At 44.5% G+C, this 23353-nt stretch overlaps 1 protein-coding gene across 7 annotated transcripts in view; it reads right to left on the reverse strand.

Moving 5' to 3' along the window:
• LOC138570086 (diacylglycerol kinase delta-like) overlaps positions 1-23353 on the reverse strand; it is a 1083011-nt gene that overhangs the window by 42569 nt on the left and 1017089 nt on the right. For 6 of the 7 annotated variants that reach the window (XM_069648675.1, XM_069648678.1, XM_069648672.1 and 3 more), the window contains 4 exons: positions 18641-18737; positions 7742-7849; positions 7200-7313; positions 2499-2633 (listed from right to left, as the gene is read on the reverse strand). In XM_069648675.1, coding sequence (XP_069504776.1) covers positions 2499-2633; positions 7200-7313; positions 7742-7849; positions 18641-18737 — 454 coding nt within the window. The remainder of the gene's footprint in view (positions 1-2498; positions 2634-7199; positions 7314-7741; positions 7850-18640; positions 18738-23353) is intronic. The other variant, XM_069648673.1, reaches the window with a different exon arrangement.

The raw sequence follows: 23353 nt of genomic DNA on the forward strand, positions 1-23353 counted from the left end.
GCAGCACCCCCATAAATCATGGAGCTCAATGCTGATAGCAAATTGGGATGAACCTGTTGATAATTCTACATAGAAAATACTTTTAGTGTTGGTAAAGTTTGTATGATTCTTAGATTCTCTGTGGTACTTGGGAGCTAATTCATGTTTTTTTTCTCACTTTGGAAGCATTTTGCACAAGTGTGCTGTGCAACACTATGGGAAATATTATTATAATTGGCATTTTTGTTTAGCCTGATTTGGAAGACTGGCGCATAAAGGCAGCTCAATTGCATCAGAATCATGTGTCCAAGTTTGCAAAGTGCAAACTTAATACAGGCTCCGATCTAGCAGTGAAGTGCATGGCATTTCATTGTGTTCTCTCTTTGTTTTTGATGTGTTCAAGATTTGAGAGCCTCCCAGAAACAGTTGTGTTTGGCAGTTGTGATTATGAAAGGTTTTTGGTGTTAATTACAAAGATGTGTTTTGTATATTTTTAAAAGATTGGTTGTGTTTGTGTGTGCTTGCATGAAAGGGCCCAGAGAATATTGTTAGTAGTGTTAGTCTCAGGAGAGAGAGAGAGGGCAGGGAATGGCTGGGCGTGTGGTCTGAACTTTACCTTAAATCTCCCACCCTCCCTCTAGGTATAACGCACATGGATAGGACGTGTGAAACACTACCAGCACTGCATATTTAAATAATGCACTAGCAATAGCCACATAAAAGAACAAGAGAGGGTGAACACCTCTGATCCTAAGAGAAACAGGGCAGCAGAGTGGGATGAGACAGACAAAACAAAAGAGAACATATGTATGCCAAAGCACAAGGAAGAGCAATAACAGAAAGAAAAAGTCCAAAGAGCTATGGAAGGTATAGCAACAAAGAAAGTAAGAGTAAGGAAACAGAGTTAAATAATAGGTAAGAGAGACATACACAAACCGACACCCTGGCAACCTGGGGAGAGATAGAAGCAGAACAAAAGATAATTTGAGAGGGGGGACAATAAGGAGACAGATCAACAGCAAGTGGCAGAGAAAGACATGGAAAGAGGGAAAGGAGAGCAAGCTAGAGTGATGATATGAGAAAGGCAGAGACAGAGGCTAAGGAAGACAAGAGAGAGAGAGAAAGATACAGCAATGGAGACAGCAAGGCAGACGAGAGAACCCGCAATAATGGGAAGCATAGAACGGAGGGGTAGAGTGACGGGGCAACAGACCATAACAGCTGGAACAGCAGGACTTAGTACAGAGCAACAGTAAGTGAGAAACAGAGGAGCAATCCCACCTGGAGCACTGGTTAAGGAGTTCTAACTTCTGTATTCAGAGCCATTACAGAATGACAGAGAGGCTCCTGTTGATGTGGGAAGAGGTGGGAAGCGGTATGTCATTTTCCGGGAGGAGAAATATAAAACCATGCCATTATCACACCAAGGGGCTGATTCATGGAATTATTTGCGCCGAAAAACGGGGATTTGTGCGCCACTCTGCCCGCAAATCCCCATTTGTTAACAGTCTTTCGTGCGCACAAATTCCATGAATCAGCCCCATAGTCTGCACTGAGCTGGATGTCAACGCCTGCATCTGCCTCCCCCGTCAAACCGTGCGGGAAATGCACATGCATCTCCACCCACATTCAATTCTTTTTGTGGGCGTGAGAGTCAGTTCTGCATGGGTTTTGCACCTGTGAAAATGAGGCAGATTCCATTCGGATTCATGTAAATGCCTCTCACTATGCACGGACATGGCAGGCTGCATTCGCAATTATTTCGATGAATGGGTGTAAGACAGACCGGAAACCCGGCTCTGATCGCTTTTCCATGCAGAAAACACACCTGTGCATGAAAACAACCACCATTACGCAACAAGTCTTTTGCATGCAATTTGCACTTTTTTCTTTAAAAATTTAGCCCCCTTTTCTTTTCTTTTCTGTGCATTTATTAGGCATTTATACAACCAGTAAATTGCGTTTCAAAGCACCCACAGAGCAACAAGGAGGGTACATGAGGTTATAAAACAATATATACACTAGAGCGGAGGCGTTGCTGGGGGAAAGGGGGGCTAAGGGGGCCATAGCCCCAGGTCTTTTAACTGTACAACCAAAATGCTAGCTAGCCCCGAGCCCCGCCAGTCCCGACATTAGTTTAGCCCCTCTTTTCCAGACCTAGCAACACCCCCGCACCAGAGGATAAAGAGGAATTGCTATGCCTTGTGAGTATTCAGAACGTGCATGTGCAGGGAGAGAAGACGGGGAAGAGGGAGTGGGGGTAGGTGCTGGAGTGTCCATGCTCGTGGGTGAGAAGCAGATGTGTGCCAGGTTGGGTAAGCATGGCATCTGTGTGTGCATGGCTCAAGCGCACGTCCAGAGGCGGGTAATGATCAAGTACTCAATAGTACTAGCAGTTCCAGTTAGAGAGGGAGTGTGGAAGATAGAAGCATAGAGTGTGACAAAAGACACGGAAAGGGTCATACCAAGTATATACAATATCCACAGTGAGATACAATGCGTGATCCTCGTAGACTCACCCGGTCTCGCGTTAACATCTGGGCGCGGTTCTTGTGTTGTATCTTGATCATTCCTGGTGGTTGGATCCAGGCTTCTCCGTCCACCTGCACGGGAACCCCTTCCTCTCCCAAGATGGTGATCTTCACCATGCGGCACTGTCGGGACACACAAAGGTAGAGTTTGCAGCTTTCAAACGTAATCCGATGGCGCACAACATCTTAGTGAGTGAGTTCTCAAAAGCGAGCATTCAGTTAGATTTCAGAGGCACAGAGGCAGAGATGCAAAAAGGGGAGTTTACGCAACAGCCAAATGTTAGGAGTAGTGTAAAAGGGATGCTTGTGCAAGGTAAAAGGGATCAGTCACTGATTATGGTTCTGCACAAGCAAAGTATCCGATTGCACAATTATGCATGAAAAAAGATTCAGGGATTTTAAACAGGAAATTGACATGTGTGCATTATCGATGGCCATGTCCCATGAACATGCAGACGGTATGCACACAAGTATTTGTTGGAATGCCAGAGAATGCCACTACACCCTTTTTGAACAACTGCAGAGACATGTACAATGCATTTATAGGTCATTATTGACCCTTTCTGTGCATGTGTCAGGCAATAAATATAAAGCTTCTTCTGAAATATATTCCCAACATTGTAACATGGGAGTGGATGTACGGTTGCATGCATGTTTGCAATTCTTCCAGCTGGGCACTTTTAGGAACGCCATCATGAAGTATGATCGTAGCGCTGACTACCGGTGGGCTACTAACATGAGCAGGCTGCAGATCTTCACCGACGCGGATACTGGGAGCCAATGAATACATTCATGACAAGTAAACATGCTCAGCACTAATACATAGGAGGCCAGCAGTTGTGCTGCCGCCCTGCCCTTCACTAAAAGCCCATGTAACCTTTGTGAATAGATGACCTGCATATTTTGTAAAACACGTTATCTCAAATATGTGCAAATGATTTGCATTTTTAGATGCCAGATTTTTGGTGAATCGGCCCTGAGAAACGAAGGGAAGGGTAGTTAATAACCGATTCCCATATACAGTCTCCATCTTTCAAGACTAGCTAAATAATCAATTTCCATGCACAGTCTCTAGCTTTCAATGCTAGCTAAATAATCAATTTTTCATGCACATTGTCCAGCTTTTAATTCTAGCTAAACATTCAAATCCCATGCAGTCTCTGACTTTCAATGCTAGCTAAATAATCAATTTCCATGCAAAGTCCCTAACTTTCAATGTTAGCAACATAATCAATTCTCATGCACAGTATCTAGAGTTGAATGTTAGTTAACTAATCAATAGTCATTCACAGACTCCGGCTTTCAATGCTAGCTAAATAATCGATTCCCATTCACAGTATCCAGCGTTCAATGCTAGCTAAATAATCCATTTTCATGCCCAGTCTCTAGCTTTCAATGCTAGCTAAATAGTCAATTTCCATGCACAGTATCCAGCTTTTAATTCTAGCTAAACATTCAATTCCCATGCAGTCTCCAGCTTTCAATGCTAGCTAAATAATCGATTCCCATTCACAGTATCCAGCGTTCAATGCTAGCTAAATAATCAATTTCCATGCAAGTCTCTAGCTTTCAATGCTAGCTAAATAGTCAATTTCCATGCACAGTATCCAGCTTTTAATTCTAGCTAAACATTCAATTCCCATGCAGTCTCCAGCTTTCAATGCTAGCTAAATAATCGATTCCCATTCACAGTATCCAGCGTTCAATGCTAGCTAAATAATCAATTTCCATGCAAGTCTCTAGCTTTCAATGCTAGCTAAATAGTCAATTTCCATGTACAGTATCCAGCTTTTAATTCTAGCTAAACATTCAATTCCCATGCAGTCTCCAGCTTTCAATGCTAGCTAAATAATCGATTCCCATTCACAGTATCAAGCGTTCAATGCTAGCTAAATAATCCGTTTTCATGCCCAGTCTCTAGCTTTCAATGCTAGCTAAATAATCAATTTCCATGCAAGTCTCTAGCTTTCAATGCTAGCTAAATAGTCAATTTCCATGCACAGTATCCAGCTTTTAATTCTAGCTAAACATTCAATTCCCATGCAGTCTCCAGCTTTCAATGCTAGCTAAATAATCGATTCCCATTCACAGTATCCAGCGTTCAATGCTAGCTAAATAATCCGTTTTCATGCCCAGTCTCTAGCTTTCAATGCTAGCTAAATAATCAATTTCCATGCAAGTCTCTAGCTTTCAATGCTAGCTAAATAGTCAATTTCCATGCACAGTATCCAGCTTTTAATTCTAGCTAAACATTCAATTCCCATGCAGTCTCCAGCTTTCAATGCTAGCTAAATAATCGATTCCCATTCACAGTATCCAGCTTTCAATGCTAGCTAAATAATCAGTTGTCATGCACAGTCTCTAGCTTTCAATGCTAGCTAAATAATCAGTTGTCATGCACAGTCTCTAGCTTTCAATGCTAGCTAAACATTCAAATCCCATGCAGTCTCCAGCTTTCAACGCTAGCTAAATAATCAATTCCCATATACAGTCTCCAGCTTTCAATGCTAGCTAAACAATCAGTTGTCATGCACAGTCTCTAGCTTTCAATGCTAGCTAAACATTCAAATCCCATGCAGTCTCCAGCTTTCAACGCTAGCTAAATAATCAATTCCCATATACAGTCTCCAGCTTTCAATGCTAGCTAAATAATCAGTTGTCATGCACAGTCTCTAGCTTTCAATGCTAGCTAAATAATCAGTTGTCATGCACAGTCTCTAGCTTTCAATGCTAGCTAAACATTCAAATCCCATGCAGTCTCCAGCTTTCAACGCTAGCTAAATAATCAATTCCCATATACAGTCTCCAGCTTTCAATGTTAGCAACATAATCAATTCCCATGCACAATATCTAGCGTTGAATGCTAGCTAACTAATCAATAGTCATGCACAGTCTCCAGCTTTCAATGCTAACTAAATAATCCGTTTCCATGCACAGTCTCCAGCATTCAATGCTAAACTAAATAATGAATTCCCATATACAGTCTCTAACTTTCAATGCTAGCTAAATAATCGATTCCCATTCACAGTATCCAGCTTTCAATGCTAGTTAAATAATCAATTCCCATGCACAGTCTCCAGCTTTCAATGCTAGCTAAATAATCAATTTCCATGCACAGTCTCTAGCTTTGAATGCTAGCTAAATAATGAATTCCCAAGCAGTGTCTCCAGCTTTCAATGCTAGCAATTAATTACTGAAATCAGAGAATGATACTGAAAGCAAACTGTCTTCCTAAGGGTTCAAGATTGAATTTCGTAATAACCGCCAACTGCTGGGCAGCAGAGGCCCTCAGGGTGCAAGTTTGTTCATACACGGGGAGTCCGTTTTTGATATCGTTGCCTGTTTGTCTACAGAAGGGATTGCCTCACACTGGGTAGGGAAGAGTGCCAGGAGACAGTGGAGCTGCTTGTGAATGGGAATATTGTATGTTGAACAGCCCGGGCCATGGGTTCTAGACCTCCTGGAGGGTTGGAAGTGGCAACTCCACGGTTCTCGTCACCAAATGGAGCTGGAGACGGTACTAGTAATGACTTCTGAAATTTAATTTTCTGGGATTCTTATAGTGTTAGAAAGTAGCTAAATGTTTAACTTTCCTTTGCATATAATTGTAGCATCCCACAAGAAAAGGAATTAGAGACCAGCCTCTTCTCAAATATCAGATTAAAATACTTTCTTGGATGCGAAGAGTCCATGCCATCTACCCGGGCTGCCACGTGGCATGGGTGGCATCAACAACGATGTGCTTTCTTCCAGCTGTCAACAGACACTGCCTCCACTATATTCTGCTAAACTGCCGCAAAGGGTTTAGGTCGAAATTACCTAAAACAAATGGTCGCATTGACCAAAAGTTCTAAACATGCTACCACCAAAGATTTGAACACCAAAAGTTCGAACCTTTGGTGGTAGCATTGAAAAAAAAACGGTGGCTGCTGGGGTGTCCCCTGCATCGCCCCGCTCACTATACTTCACGGTATAGTGAGCAGGGGCTGCGGGAGACACCCCCGCAGCGTTCTGTTACAAAAAACACAGAAAAGAAAAGGACCCTGCAGCGCAGGTTCCCGATCACGGAAGTGAAAGGGAACTGGCGCTGCAGGGAACCAGCGTGAAGATGAAGGTAAGTGGGGTTTGTTTATGTTGGGGGTGTGGGTGGGGGTGTGCTGAGGGTGTGGGTAGGCTGAGGGTGTGGGTGGGGTGTGTGTTATGGGTGTGTTATGGGTCTGTTGTGGGTGTGTGTGTGTGAGGGTGTGAGAATGTATGTGTGTTTGCATGAGAAAGGTGCAAACTTTTGGTACTTCGCACCTTTCTCATGCGAACAATTTGCCCGCGGTACTTTCAGCCGCGGGCAAATCCCTCGGATTCGCTGCAGAGCACTTGCCCGTGGCTACCCCCTAATTCTTCCTCCTCATTCACTAGGATGCACATGGTGTATCTTCCTAATGTCTGTTGAACGGGTTGAGAAGGTCGCCGCACAGAGAGGCACGCCGCATTGCACACAGTAGCCTCTACTGCCACCATCAGTTAGCAGGCTCAGACTTGTTTCAGGTGCCTCGAAAAACAAACTGCACCCTCCCAATAAAGTCAATGTCAAAAACACTATTTTGGGACAAACACATTCAAACGACAAATTCTTCTTTCTCTTCTTAAATGCGTGGTCCAATCAGCATTCAGAGGTTGGCCCATGTGACCTACCTGTGCTATCCGGTGGTGCTGCAGGTTAATCACGCGCGACACCGCCATCTGAATGCTGCCAAAGACTGCAACGACTTCCAGTTTCTTGTCATCGAAAGATGGCGCCCCAAAGTTCTGAAATAGAGGGGTTTTGTGAGGTCCTTCAATCTTTAATGGTCACAACAGTCAATAGGATTGTGGGCGATTACTGGCAGTATAGAGGGAGTCATCTCAAAGTGTTAATTATTAGTGGGCCAGTTTAAAGGGTTCCAATAAGATATCAGTGTTTTCAACTCATTGTAATACATCCCTGGGAGAGCAGTAAGTACTTGCATTTAGCGCCAGGCAATATTACATTCCGACATGTCAATACACTAGCAGACAGCCGAACACAGCCACCGTATGCCCAAGTTACAGCATGCAGCGATAACACCTTGCTAGGGCTGGCACTATGACATTATATGCATTACTAAGCTAGTGTGCAGGAGACACTGAAAGTGGGCATCTCTCATAAGCGTTTTCCTTATCATGATAGCATGGCACCCCTGACCTGCATGACTTACATTATCTTCCTTGGTGCCACCCCAAAAGTTGATCCCCCCAGCGTAGCTCGGTATGTTCAGCACAGCTATGCCCTGAAGGCTGGGCAAAGAAATGGTCACACCGTCGCACTGAAATTCGAGAAAAGAAAGACGAGAGTTACCCACATCCGTTCTGCAGAACGTACTAAGAATCTTGGCAGCTGAGAGGGACAAATACATTGAGCATAATGAATAGTGGAACTCACGATTTCCAGCCTGGGTCGAGAGCATTCCAAGTGAAACACATCAATTACACCTGTCACATTCTGTTTTTCCCACTGAGATGTGTGCACTCTGGCAACTTCTGGAGCATTGCACAGTCGAGCATTCTCAACATCACAACCAGAACCTGATGCTGGCCAAAAAGAGTCACTGCTGTGACTGGTGTACCTCACATGCGAGTCTCCCCTTCTAAAATGGGATCTTGCCAAGAGTTCCACTGTAAAACCGGAAATGCTGAGCAGAACAATGTCAAGCAGCCCCAAGATTATGGAATACTCTCCCCACCTCTATCAGCACTGAGCTCTCCCATATCCAATTCAAGAAACTCATAAAAACCTGGTTATTTAACAAATATTAATCTCCTATTAGGCCACTACCCAATGTTACAACTCCTATTAGTTGGTACTGCTGTACATAGTGAAACCAGATATAGTCAATTGTGACCACTTCAGCATCTACTTACTTTATGTGTACATAATGTAACCAAATGTGACCAATTATGATGTATGTATATATGTATTATGATGTAATTGCGTATATGTCCTATTCCATATAACCAGCAAGTACTTCTCTCTGTAACCTATGCCATGATACCTGGGGGTTTGGGCGAGAATACTGTCCAGGGGCACCACCTGTCTTGCAAGGTGGTGCGCTGGATCCTTTTATAAATCTACGGTGCGCTGCATCACCTTGCGACACAACACCACAGAATTCTTTATATGCTTGAAAGACCCCCCACCAAAGTGTAGTTTTAACACATCATTTTAATATATTGCAACAGTCATTCCAAGGTGCAGTGTAAATGCATCTTCATAAGGTCGAAGTGAGGTATTGCAGCATCACTGTATGAGTACATGAGCGATGGGGTGAATTATATATGCAGCTAGCAAAAGGTACTCGTTCTCTCACTGTTCCCATTCGATTATCGCTTGATGTGCCTTGTATGCTGTAGTAAACTGCATGGAGAATGAGCGGTTGCTAGTCTCCGGAGAGGCGAGAGTGGGTGTGCTGCTGCACACTGGGACCTACTGTGCTCTCTCCCCACCTGTTGCCTCACTCTGGCGTGATGCAGTTAATTGCAGTGCAAACTAAACCTTCTATGGCCATATTGATGCTTGGCCGATTTCAGGCAACCGTCTCATGTGTGAAGGTACTGAAATCCAGGGAAAGGGGTAGGGTGTCCAAATGTTATGTAGCCAGTCATGTCCGGAGAGTCCTAACAGGTAACAATGCACATTTTGGTGCAGAATGGTGAAACAATGTGGAATTGTATAAGGGACAATGCTGCGCCAAGCCACAAACTCACATACAAATATTGACTTGTGCTGAAATCTGGGGAAAGGAGTTGAATGTCCACATGCCATGTAGCCAGTCAAGTCTGGAGGGTCCTAACAGGTAGCTATGCACAATTTGGTGCATATTGGTGAAACGTTGTGGAATTGTATAAAGAACAACGCTTTGCCAAGCCACAAACCCACACACTTGACTTGTGTTGAAATCCGGGGAACGGGGTGGGGTGTCCAAATGTCTTGTAGCCAGTATTGTCTGGAGGGTCCTAATAGGTAACTATGCAACATTTGGTGCAGATTGGTGAAACGGTGTGGGATTGTATAAGGAACAATGTTTTGCCACAAACCCACACAGTTTCACTTTTATGATTATAGATATATGGGTTACAAATCGCAACCCAAGTTGTGGCCGGGGGGAGGCCAAAATGTATTGGAGGATGGGCACCTTTGAATTTTAGAGGGTATTATGGGGCAGATGTGCTCAGACATCAGTTGCAATTTCTCATCCCCAGTGTGGAGCAGAAGAAATATTCAATCCCAAACAACTGAGAAACTATGCCTTTCGGGTTTCACTTCCACTTCTTTCAAACATTTTACACTGCCATTTCTCCAATGCTTCTTGAAAGGGTGGTGGGATATTCTAACACATTTTACATGCCTTTTAAAATGTTACCGTAACCTAACCTCATTTACTAGTATCTTTGAATGAAATATAGACTCAGATACCTACTAGGAAAAAGGAATTCTGTTACAAAATAAATAGCAGCATTATGTTTAAAAAGTGTAAAATCTCACCCCACTGTGATCAATTTGCGATTTGGTGATGGCTTAAATGTCTATCTTATATTTCGTAAAGCGTATAAGGATAGTTGTGAAATATAACATATTAAACTATTTCTTCTCAAGCATTGGATCTTTCATAGATTCACATGCTCTTGAATATTCCCCGTCGACAGGCTGGGAATCCTCAGTAATATTAAAGCAGTTTACCTTTACATTTCTATACTGCTTGTCACTTTAGTGCTCTATTAGAGTAATTTTTGGGTCATGCTGCCTACATCCAATTAGACAGGTCCTGCTCAGCTCCTCCCCTGGTGGCCAGCTTCAGATATTTTACTGCACGTAGGTGTTGGGAGTTCTCGAGAAATCTCTTCAGATATTCAACGATTTTGTCTATTTTTTATATGTTTTTTCCATAATATCATTTGGCTTGGTGGCGTGTCACTTCACGCCGGCTGGTGGGTACGCCCAACCCATTCCATCGCCTCCAGGGTTGCTGGATTTTTTACATCCCGTTTTGAGGCCTTCTGGAGTCAGTGGACATCATGACAGATACGAGGAACAGGACAACAAAGAGACATGGATCCCATGCTCGGGCTGCTCCATCATCAACGATGTTGTGGACATCTTTGTCTATGCTGACAGTCACCTCAGTGACCACTACGGCGCTGAGAACACCTTCGTTGGCAGCTTCATCATCTTCCATGACTACAGTTCCTCCGTCTACGCCATCCTTGTCAATGACCCTGTTGACAGCTCATGGTTGGTCCAAGTCCTCTTCGTCAAAGACAACACCAGTGGAAGTATTCTCCGACGACGAGGAAGAGGCTGTGCCTTCCCTTCCAGACATGACACCACTGGCTCTGCCGAAGCAAGGTACTTCCCTTACCTAAGCAAGGACTGGTTCAATGCTCTCCAGTTTCACCCATCTCAGTAGCAATGCTATCCAGGCCGACACAGGCTCCTGTAGCCCCTATGCTCTTGGGATCAAGGGACATGTCTATGGACATCCTGTCCACTCTACAGACACTTGTTTCAGAACTCCAGCAGTGTCTCCTAGCTCCATCAGTACCTTCTCCAGCAAAGCCCTGTGTGTTTCCTGCAAAGGAAGGGTTGGCTCTGCCACCGCCCTCCAGACCCCTGCTATGGGTTCCACTTTTGCCACCTTTCGCCCTCAAAGATACAGACACCAACGACAATGATGACTATCTAATGGACAGTTCTCCACACAGTCGCTGTACAGACGAGTTTGAGGATTTGGTGCCAGGTGACAGTGAGCCAGCAGACCTACCTACAAGAGATTCGCCTCCTGATGAGATTGGCTCCTTTCATGCCCTCATGTCGCGAGCAGCAAAGCTCTTTGATCTCCTACCAGAGAGGAGAAAAAGAAGGAATAGCTTTATCAGAGGCGGGAATCTGCTAGAAAGTTGATGAGAGGCATTCAAGTGCTAGAAGACAATTGCTAGGATGGCCGTCTGGTAATGAGGAGTGCATTCTCATCACCACCCAAGAAGGATCGCTGCCAGAAGAAGTACCAAATGCCTGTGCATGCAGCCGTGTCCAGAATCAGTTGACTCGGCCATGCCCGGAAGTGCTCAACCAATCCTTTGTCCCCTTGTGTGGTACCTCCAGATAAGGAAGGCAAAAGAAAATACATGTTTTTGACAAGAGGTTCATTTCTACAGCCGCTACCATAATCAGAGTGGCAAATTCACTAGCAATCCTCTCCAGCTACGACCAGGAGCTGTAGTTCAAGCTGAGGCCAATCCTTGATTTTCTTCTGGATGATATACGGGATGAGGCACTCACCCTTCTGCACGAGGGGGAAACGGAATCAGATCATGCCATCTCTATTGCTATCGACATTGCGGATACGGGATTCCGTCAGATGGGTAACGGAGCAGTGTTACTACGTCAAGGTTGACTTAAAGCCACCAACTTCTGGCTGGAAGTCCAGTCCAAGGTTGTCAATATGCCGTTTGATGGCATTGATTTGTTTGGGAAGAAAGTAGTTGAAACCCTACTTGCCGTCAAACCCGACACTGAAAGAGCTTGTTCGTTGGGTACTCTGCAACAGCGTCACCAGTCCTTTCAATCAGGGAAATCAAGGTTTTCAAGGACTTTGAAGGATTGTAGATCCTCCTATGGTCCAAAGACGTCCTGCATCGGCGCCGTTAAACCTTAACGCCTGATTCACACTTTAACGCCTGCTTTTTGCAGGCGTTAAAGTCCAAGGCGCTAAGCGACCTTGGTGCTAATTACGGCACCGTAATTTACAGTGCCGTAATTAGCGCCTTCCCCATCCCCATTATGCCCTATGGGGCAAAAATGGGAATGGGGAAGGACAAATGGTGAATGGGGAATTACCGCCCCACTCACCTTGGAATGGGGCGGTAATTCCGCCATCCACCATGGCGGAATCCGGCATGGACCATGGTGCTAAAAGCACCATGGTCCACCGCCTGACTTGTAATGAGGGCCCTGGTCTTCTTCAACACGAGGTTATAGTTCCTTTCAGTGATATCAGGGCCTTCTCTGGCCAAGTCTCTTGCCTACAAAGTCTCTTGCTTTAGAGGGCCTGATATATCATAAACAACAAAACAAAGGTTCCCTTTAGTAACCTTCACGTTGGGTTCTTTCTCTTTCCCCTGGATCCCCATCAACCGCGCTCCGATCCTTCTTGCAACATTAGCCTCCCTCAGTCGGGTTCACTACGGCCTTTCTTTCAGAACAACAGCAGTTTATAATATTCAAATGTCTTAATGTCTTTTTAATCAACTATTCACTGTGGACATCCCTCAGCCAGGTTCACTCTTGTCAACACAATGTTCATGGGGTTATTAGGCTTCACCCCAACTTGCAGGCATCCCTCAGCCGGGTCCACATTTGCCAGTTTAACACAGTTCACTTTGCTTTATCAGAAGTGTGGGATTCACTTCCCTTAACTTTCCTCTTGGTTACGGGTCAAAGAATTTCGAGTGTACAAGGGGTATTACTCGACCCTTGTATGACCACTTTGACCTCTTATGTCGGGCTCTCCTAGGGCCTCCTGGTATTTGTAGTTTTAATAAAAAAGGGGGACCAACCAGAGTCTTTCGAATAATCACCCAAATGGCGCCGGACCACTCTGCAACTGGTCTCTCCAAGGGTTTTAAAGGTTCCTTCACACACAAGGTCTTTGTTCTTCAACTCATATCATGTTGCCATTTGCAACTTTTGTTCAATATAGCTTGGCCTTCTATCGGTTCTTCCTCCAACTCACCGGCTGTGTTGAACTGATTGGAGTTTCTTGTCTGCTTTAGGAGTCAAGGACGGTACCATGGCGGCAAACGCTTCTCCCCGCCCTGGCTATCAGTGCGGTAGGGCAGCGTGTACCATTGACATCTGTCACACCACTCGCCAGCTGCAATTAATGGTCTTAAGTTTCCTTTTGCGAAGGCTTCACAGGTCTGGGTTGAAACGGGCAAGGGTAATTCCCTCCTGGTTGTCCTCTCAACTCCCACCACCTTTCTCCTCCGTTTAAATTGCCGTCCTGGAATGGCTGCTTCCTCGTGCGGTTGGCCTCGCTCAAAGTGTGCTCTCATGCTCTGCCTTTTATCCCTGTGGGGAAGGGAAAGGGTAGTCAGGTGTGTATAGTTATCGGCAATTGTCTGACTCTGCCTGACCCTGGTTTTCGGACATGTCAGGTAAATGGCTCTGGTGTTAGTCTGTTTTCGCCCACATAGTAAGAAAGTGTTTGTGTCAGGGAAAGGGTGTTTGGGCGGGGGGGTAGCATCTCTAAATACCCTGCTGGGCAGGATGGGGAAATGGTGTCATAAGGACGGGGATACTGTGTCTCACTCTTCGGTATCCCACTTCCACTCCCCGAAGACCCCCGATCCAGGTGATCCTCCCCCACTTGTCCACCCCCTGGGACTGGATCCAATAGCGATGGCCATGTCCTGGCCACCTGGATGACAGATCTCTTTGGAATAGCAGGTGAGACAACTTCAGGTTTCTCACAGTGGCTCCACAACCTTCTCTTCAGAGATGGTGATTACATCCTACAGCCTGACCCAGCATCCCTCAAGTTGACAGCTTGGCTCCTGCAGCCCTAGATTTCGGGAAAATACAGCTACCTCCAGACTGCAGAAATATCTTGGCCAGAGCACCATCTACATTGTCCTGCTACAGAAGCAAGTGGAAGTGTTTCATGGTATGGTGTGCAACTCAACACCTAAACCCATTCAACATTCAGGCTCCAGAAATCGTGCCATACCTCCTGTCATTGGCACATGCGGGTTTAGCACACTTTTCTATCAAGGTGCATTTAGCAGCCATCTCACGCTACAAGCATGCCTCAGGTACACCTTCTATCTGGTTACAAAGGTGGGTGACAGAATTCCTCAATATACTGTTTCACACTTTTCCTCCTGTCAGAGCTCCTGCGCTTGGGAACTCAACATGGTCCTGTCGAAGCTAATGGGCCCTCCTTTCGAGTCTCTGCACAGACTTTTCTTGACGTTTCTCTCCTAGAAGACAGCGTTCTTAGTTGCCATTACATCAGCCAGACGAATGGGTGAACTTCAAGCCCTTCGCTGCAAGCCTCCTTATTTGACGTTCTGTCAGTCCAAGGTGGTCCTTCGTATGAACCCTTCCTTCATGCTGAAGGTCTGCTCTACGTTCCACCTGAACGCTTAATTCTACCAGTGTTCTTTGGCTCTCCTTCGCCTCCAGCGGAGCGATCCCTACATTCCCTAGATGTCACCCAAGCCCTCAAATTCTATGTGGCTTGCACTAAGGAATTTCGAAAGTCATCACAATTATTTGTTGCCTTCAAACCCATCAGCAAGGGAAACATCCTTTCCAAGTCTTCCATTGTGAGATGGCTGTCAGCGGGCACCTCCTACTACCATTATCAGACCCCTTCCAGGAAGACTGAAAGCCCACACGAGAGCTGTTGCTTCTACTATGGTGTTCCTGTCCGGTGTTCCCCTGTTCGACATCTGCAGGGCTTCCACGTGGAGGTGTGTCCATACCTTCACAAGGTTCTTCTGCATCCATAGGGATTCCAGGGAGGGGTCCCGAGTCAGCCAGGCAGTGCTTTGCAACCTGTTCGCATGAAGTAAGCGTTCCAGAGTTAGTTGGTTACTTCTGTTTGAGCTGTGCCTCCACGCATTTTGGTTGTGTACATGTACTGCTTTGTATTCTTATTCAAGAGCATGTGAATCCATGAAAGATCCAATGCTGGAGAAGGAATAAGTTACCTCTAACTCCTGTTCTCCAGCATTGTATATTTCCTGAATTCACATGTAACCCTCTCTCCTACTCCTCTCTGGCTCTTCTTGGTTCTTACTGCCACATTACGTGCACTTGCAAATCTGGAGATGGCCAACAGGGGTGGAGCTAAAGGGGCCTGCCTAATTGGCTCTGGGCAGTATGACCTAGAAATGACTCTATTAGAGCACTAAAGTGAGAAGCAGTTTATAAATGTAAAGGTAAACTGCTTTAGTGTTACTGAGGATTCCCAGCCTGTCTACGGGGGAATATTCAAGAGCATGTCAATCAATGAAGGATCCAATGCTGGAGAACAGGAGTTACAGGTAAGTAACTTATTCCTTTCAAACGGAAGGCCAATCTATATTTATGATGTATGGTAATGACCTGGGTTAAGAATTGCATGTGCCAACAGAGAAATGTGCTTCTTGCAAATGTTGAAGAAGTAAAACTGTATCATGCTACTTAATATACACTTCCTTCACCAGGGAGGAAGTGGCAAAATTAAAACTATCCCAAACTCAGTAATGTTTTAGATACAATGCTCCAATGACATTGGGTCATACTCTAAAATGGGGAAAAGTCCTGTTTCTTTTTAAATGAAAGAAATATCCAAGGAATAATGTAAAATAACATATTTCTTTTCTTTGGGGGATCTGACAGGCTAAATATGAAATACAGATCATGTTTCTCACCCTATTGTCTAGACTTCCTCGTTTGAGGTATTGTAGGAAATTATAACTTCCATTGGTGCTGGACTTGTGGCATGAAATAGTGAAGGTATATACCTGGGGGAGTGAAGGTATAAACGTGGAGGAAACATTTATTTATATCCAGAAGAACAGTACAGGAAATATCAAGGTATATGACACTGAAATTACTATTTTCTAACTGGATTTCACTCTGCTAGAAGGAGTCTGTGGATGCATGGAAGAATACATTCCTTTAAAATTAATTAATTTATTTATTTGTGTGAAAAAAAATAAGAAAAGGAGAAGGAAAAAAGATGATAAAAGAAGAGTTGTATGTACACATATCAATATTTTTAAAATGTGTAACTTTGCCTGCGTTGTACAGTTAGTTGGTCTTTTAAAATGAAAGAAAAGGCCTAAATAGTTTTGTCTATTCTCCTGACTGTCTCTACAAGAAAGTCATGTAGGGCAAGTATAAGCGAAACACTGTCGCCCCACATGAGGAGCACCCAGAAGGTCTCCTCCAGCCCATTAGAATCAGTGGGCACTACTGATCTGAGGTGCTTAAGTCTGATGTCCTTAAACTTGTTACAGTCTAGGATTAAGTGCTTCAAAGTTTCTGGAATGGACGTACAATGTAACCTTTTCCCGAACTCTGAGTTACAGCTGCTGTGAGAAATCTGAGGGTATTCTCACTTCTACTCCCCTCGGTGGAGGGTATTTGAAGATTGGGGGTGGAGTGCCCTTGGGCGAGACATGTGTTATGATCCAGGTATTCCTGCCACAGCTTGGTATGTATGGGTCTCTCAGGGATAGAACGTAGTGTTGTGGCATGTTGACGGCCGCGAGATTCCTGAGAGAGCCGTTAGTGAGAGCCAGCTAGCTGATCGGAAGGGCTGGTGGACGTTTCCCTTGCCCTTTACTTACGTCCAACTTGATTTATATACTTGTAAGCTGTTACTTCGAACAAAGGTGAAGTACCTAACAATGACAGGTGTCTGCCTATCATTGAACCCCACAAACTTTAGTGGTACAGAAGTATATCCCAACTTTATTAATGAAATCAATTTAGAAGCATGAAGCTAGCTATCAAATTAATGACAGGGATGGAAGAGTTGAGTTACGGATCTCATCTGATTTGCACTGGTTTCTTAAAGATGAGACCAGTCAGAGGGGATTTGATTACACTTTGTAAGTATATATGAATATGTTACTTTAAGACGCTGCAGCAGAATGATCCAGTCACGGTGCAATATTGAGAAAGGATTTGCTTGAAGAATGATGGGATCTGTATCAGATTATGGGCTCTGCTCGTTAAGATTTTCCATGGCTAGATCCCAAATGTATTCAATTGAAACATTTCAGAATGTGTGAGGGGTGTTTCGTTCATCCTCTAAACGGTACCAAGAGATAGGTGTGATTAAAGATGTCATCACCCACTCACAAGACACTGCATCCTCTACACATCACCAAGAGATAGGTGTGATTAATTTCATCACCCACTCCCAAGACATCACATCCTCTACAAGGTACCAAGAGATAGGTGGGATTAATTTCATCACCCACTCCCAAGACATCACATCCTCTACAAGGTACCAAGAGATAGGTGGGATTAATTTCATCACCCATTCAGAAGACGCTGCATCCTCCACACCAGGGTTGCCCAACTCAAGACCTGAAGCCCCGGAATCCTGAAAGGTTTTCAGGATCTCACTCATTATTATTCACGAGAAGAAATGTGCACATATTTAGAATCAGGACCTGTAACTTTATCTCACGAACATTAATGAGGGGTAGCCTAAAAATCAGACATGTTTTTCGTCCCTGGGGTCTGGAGTTGGATTACCCTGCTCTACATTGTAGCAAGAGAGAGGTGTGAATCATTTCATCACCCACTCACAAGACACCACATCCTCTACACAGTACCAAGAGATAGGTGTGATTAAAGATTTCATCGCCAACTCAGAAGACACAGCATCCTCTACACGGTACCAAGAGATAGGTGTGATTAAAGATTTCATCGCCAACTCAGAAGACACAGCATCCTCTACACGGTACCAAGAGATAGGTGTGATTAAAGATTTCATCGCCAACTCAGAAGACACAGCATCCTCTACACGGTACCAAGAGATAGGTGTGATTAAAGATTTCATCGCCAACTCAGAAGACACAGCATCCTCTACACGGTACCAAGAGATAGGTGTGATTAAAGATTTCATCGCCAACTCAGAAGACACAGCATCCTTTACACGGTACCAAGAGATAGGTGTGATTAAAGATTTCATCGCCAACTCAGAAGACACAGCTTCCTCTACACGGTACCAAGAGATAGGTGTGATTAAAGATTTCATCGCCAACTCAGAAGACACAGCATCCTCTACACGGTACCAAGAGATAGGTGTGATTAAAGATTTCATCGCCAACTCAGAAGACACAGCATCTTCTACACGGTACCAAGAGATAGGTGTGATAAAAGATTTCATCGCCAACTCAGAAGACACTGCATCCTCTACGGTACCAAGAGATATGTGTGATTAAAGATTTCATCACAAACTCACAAGACACAGCATCTTCTACGGTACCAAGAGATAGGTGTGATTGATTTCATAATCCACTCAGAAGCCACCACATACAGTTCTTACCTCCAGTTTCACCTTCTGTTCGAGATTCTTGTACGTCTTCTGGAGCAATTCCTTGGTCCCCAGGACTCCGTACCACATCATATTTCTGGTGCGGCTGCTGCCAAGAGGAGTAAGACGTCAACAATGGCACTGGCAGCATACATTTTTGCACTACACATCTACACATGAATGGCTGGTGAAAAATAAGGTGTTTGCATGGTTTCAATATTATGATGTTGATTGTGACAGAGACACTAACAATAGTTTAAAGTAGAGCTAATGCATTTATTAGACTGAGAATTAAAGTTACTTTTGAAAGTTCAACAAAGAAGAGACCAGAACATTACCTGAGATTTTCCATACTCAATGACTATAGGTATGTACACTTTTAAGACAGCAACTCAGAAATCATCATACGATTAAAGTTAGAATGGAACATTTATGTTAAATTTAGAGTTTCTTGTAACTTTTGGAAAAATGCAATAATTCTCACCAAATCCGGCAAACATAAATTACAGTCAGGTATTACTCTTCATGTGTGGAAATTGTGTTTAAGCGTTGTGGGGAGTGCATACAGCGAAAGATAAGCTGTACCAATTTCCACTAAATTTGCAGATTTATTTATTTCACGAAAGTCCAATTTTTCTTGAATTTCTGAGCATTAGGTTTGGCTATTTTTGCGACAATGCCCAAAAGTGCTTGTAATGCTCTATCTGTCAAGACCACGTGTTTCTGATAGAAATATCACTCTTAGAATTGAAATGTGCATTAAACTGAATATAGTGCAGATAACTATCTGCATGCTGGACATTGGCCAAGCAATGTTGCCCTGTTAGTCTCATGCAAGCATGATTTCATTCATCAGTGTCGTTGATAAAAAACAAAAACAATGCTACTATCAGAATTGTTATGATTTTTGACTCAGAACACCTGCCACAGGGCAGCAGTGGTGCTGGGTCCTTACTTGGCGTGGCAGGCAGTGCTGGTGGCCCGTGGCGGTCATCCACCTTTTGCAACCGAAACGTGTGGCTCTCCCAGGCGCTGTGGTTTCTGGTTCTCCAGGCCCTTGACGGTGCAGGCAGATTTTGCTGCATCATGACCACACACATTTTGTTCCTGTTATGGTTGCCCAATTAAGGGGGCAGAGGGCTGCGTGAAGACGAGTGCCTTTTGGGTGGCCATCTTGTAGGTCGGGCACAGTCGGTCAGAAACATGAGGCTCAGGCCCCATATTCATCAATATAGAGAGAGCCTGACCAACCAAATATGGTCGGGGGCATACTTCCCCTTCTGGGTCATTAGGGTGTGTGTTTAGTGCAGGCTACAATACAAAAGGGCATAGACGACTTCACTAAGTGAACCTCAACACATGGGATGTTTTTCGTTCTGTTTGTGTTCAGCACCAATTGGAGTTCCAGATCTTTCTGCTGTCATCCCTTTTCCTTTGTCTTGTTCACTCAGGCACAGCATTCCTCTATTTTAGATGCTGCTATTCTCAGTGTTTCTTTCTGCCAATTGGCTGGCTATTTTCACTTCTGTTCTTTCCCTGCCCTTACCAGAACATCTCCTCATTGTTTTCTGAACAAGTGAGACAATGTGACTGAAGGGAATTGTAGGTCCTAGCTATAGGAAAACCGAAGGGAAAAGGTGCGCTTCAAGTCGAGGTTTGTTGTGAAGGGCCTGATGGTTGATACGTTGTTCGAAAATGCAGCATTTAAAAGGCTTCTGCAGCGGTAAGTTGTTGTTCGAGACGAATAGCAACGAGCGTTGCTGGTGCGATGCAGCATAGAACCAGTTCAAAGGCTGCAGGCAGAGGTGCAAAACTTGATATGAGTGACAAAGGCAGCACCGCAGGTCCTGTGTGATTCGGAGGCTACGAATATGGTCGATTCAGTTTGAGGATGGCTTGAAGCGTCAGAGACAGGAGTCCAAATGCTTTGGGCTTCTCAGGGTTCTGTGAGTCCCTCTTCAGGGGCTAGAGAACAAGGTGAGTGTTTTTCACTCTTCACCATCAGTCCAGGAATCTTGGCTGGCACCTGCAGGGGTTCTTTCTTCTCCAGTGAGTAGCCTGGTTCCAGTACAGCAGACAGAGTGGCAGGCCATAGTCCAAACAGCAGGCCGCCCCCCATGTTCCCTGGCGATAGTTAAGGAACAGAACTCTCATCTGTCTTGGGTGTACCTCTCCACACCTCTGGCAGAGGACTTTGGAAGAGAATGCACTCCCAACAGGGTCCAAAATACTTCTTGTCTTGTAGGAAGTCCAAAATCCTAAAAGACTCCTTCCTTATGAAGGTGAAAGGGCACAGGGGATTGGACAACAACAAGCCTGCTGTAAAGGGTCAATCACTGCAGCTGTAACAAGTGACCTTTGCCTTCTTGAAGTATACCCAGAGTTATTTTGCTCCACAGGAACAGAGGGCACAGGAAGGAAAGAGCCCCACAGAAAACAAAGATGGTGAAACCCTCCTCAGTTTCCCTCTGCTCTTTCTGGCTACTCTACCCCCACCATCTTCCCTAGCCTGCAGCTTCTAAGGTGCTTTGGTATGCAACTTCCTGGCGAGAGGCTGGCCAATGGTATGTCCGTGCATCTTTGAAGTATGGTTTCCAGGAGTCCTAATGTGAGCTCCAGATCCACCTCTGGCCACGCACTATGTGACTTAAGGCAACTAACTGAAACAATACAATCTTGTACACGAAATTCCAGTGGCAGCTAGCCAGGTGAAGCTTTTATATGATCTGTTTGGTAGTGTTTCGGCCATTGTAAACCAAGCCCAATAATTCCAAAGTGACTGGACTGCCGAGTAATCACAATGTGATCACAAACAGCGTCCAGCGAAGCCGACAACTCAGAGAGAACACGTACCCCCATCTTATGTTTGTCTGAGTGAGAGGCAGCTCTTTGCGACTGACTCAGAAAGCTGATTCCAGGAAGTGATGTGTGGAGAATCAGGACTGCACCCGGTCACAAGTAAATGGGGCTCAATGCAGGATTGCAATTCTGGGTTGGACAGACAGCCTCCAAGTACGTCCATTGAGAAGGTGTTGGAGATAGGTCCATTGTTCGACAAATTGCCTGGATCAATGTTCGACCTTTGGGGTATGGTCAGGATGTGCTTTGGGTTGAAAGGCATAATCCCTTTGGGTGAAGTTGGATGCGCTGGAGTTGGAAGGGAGGGCTTTAGAGAATCAATCAAAGGTTCTGTCACCTTTGGAAGTCTATGTTAGAAGGACCCACCGGGGAGGATCTTTTGAATGTGTTAGTGATGCTAACTGGGCTCCTTAGCAAATCTGGAGCACAGGGTCCCCTTTGACAATGTGAGAGACAACAGAGCAAGCAATGGTGAAGCTCCCATTTTTCCATGAAAAGAAGTGTGTTTTACACACACTTCAGCAACTGGCCTTTAGTGCAGACAAAATAAATAAAATTACAACCGTAACATTCGGGTGAGTTCTTCACTTGCCGTGTAAAGATAGGTACCTAAATACGGAGGATATTTTGGAACATGCTGAGGGGAGGATAGCTAAGGGGCAACGTGTTTGTCTTGGAAGCAAGACAACGCAGCGCAACACAGGTTTGAATCCCGATCTCGCGCTTAGAAACCTAGCTCTGGTATTAAGCACGTTATAAAAGAACACTAATAGTTATAACATTGCTCTCGCTATTGCGTCTTCGGGTATGAGAAAGATAAAATCGGAGGGAAGTGAAACCAGAGAAAAAAACACTGTAAAAATAGAAGGAGAGGCCCTTTGGCTTTGGTTCAATGTTACCAGTAGGTCAATATCAGTGCAGTGGGCTAAGAACAGGATAAGATCATTTTTCTACACCCAAAGTTTCACAGATCAGATGAGAAATTGAGTTTGAAAATAGGTGCAATGTCAGAAATAGGACTTAAAGTCCCCCCCTCAGGATCTACATTCACAATGATGTAGAAGTGTGGGGTTGGGGGAATATGGGTGGTTTAGACTTGATGTTAACTGTGTGTTCTAGGTATACAAAGGTCTTAGAATCATTTGCTAAAGTTCATTCTTTTAGTAGGGTCAATTGACAGTTAGGTCTATCAGTTGAAATTTGCCTGTTCAGCTGTAGCTTTGGACTAAGTCAAAGTATCAATTTGATGGATGTTGAGGACTTGACTACCCCAGTTTTTAGCTGCTCCTTTGGGCTTCTGTCAGATACTGCTCTCCGTATCCAATGATTACACAGCCATTCTGTGACTCATTAACACTCCTAAGGCTTTTCAGGTACCGAAAGACCAGTGAAGGCCAGGCTCTGGCTTTTCTCAGAGCCATGCAAGTGTTTTACTGTGGAGAGGCTTCCATGGCACGTTTTTTGGGCTCCAGAGATCATTATGTTCTATTTATCATTTGCTATCATCTGTAGTTTCTTGTCCATCGATACTCGAATTGCCACTTCAAGCTTCGGTGTATTGCTAGACTTGCTGGGTGGACACCTGGGAGAAATTACAATCAGTGGCCTGTTGCTTAAACAGTTGCTCATTGGTGCTTCCAAGTTAGACAGAGTTGATGGTGAATATTGTTGTGGTTGTTGCATCATTATATTGGCTACAGGATCTTCATTGATTGCTTACAAGGTAGGTCGGTTTTTGACTTTTTCTTTTTCTGATGTTGGTTACCCTACCAAGTTGCTTCTTAAGGCTCACTATGACTCCAGCAAAGCTACGGGCACCTCATAGTTGAGGCAAGAATGGACTTGAAGCCCATTTTCCCCCCGGCT

Source organism: Ambystoma mexicanum, chromosome 2q (genome assembly GCF_040938575.1).
Source record: "Ambystoma mexicanum isolate Mex_15411 chromosome 2q, UKY_AmexF1_1, whole genome shotgun sequence".
NCBI classification, from domain to species: Eukaryota; Metazoa; Chordata; class Amphibia; order Caudata; family Ambystomatidae; genus Ambystoma; species Ambystoma mexicanum.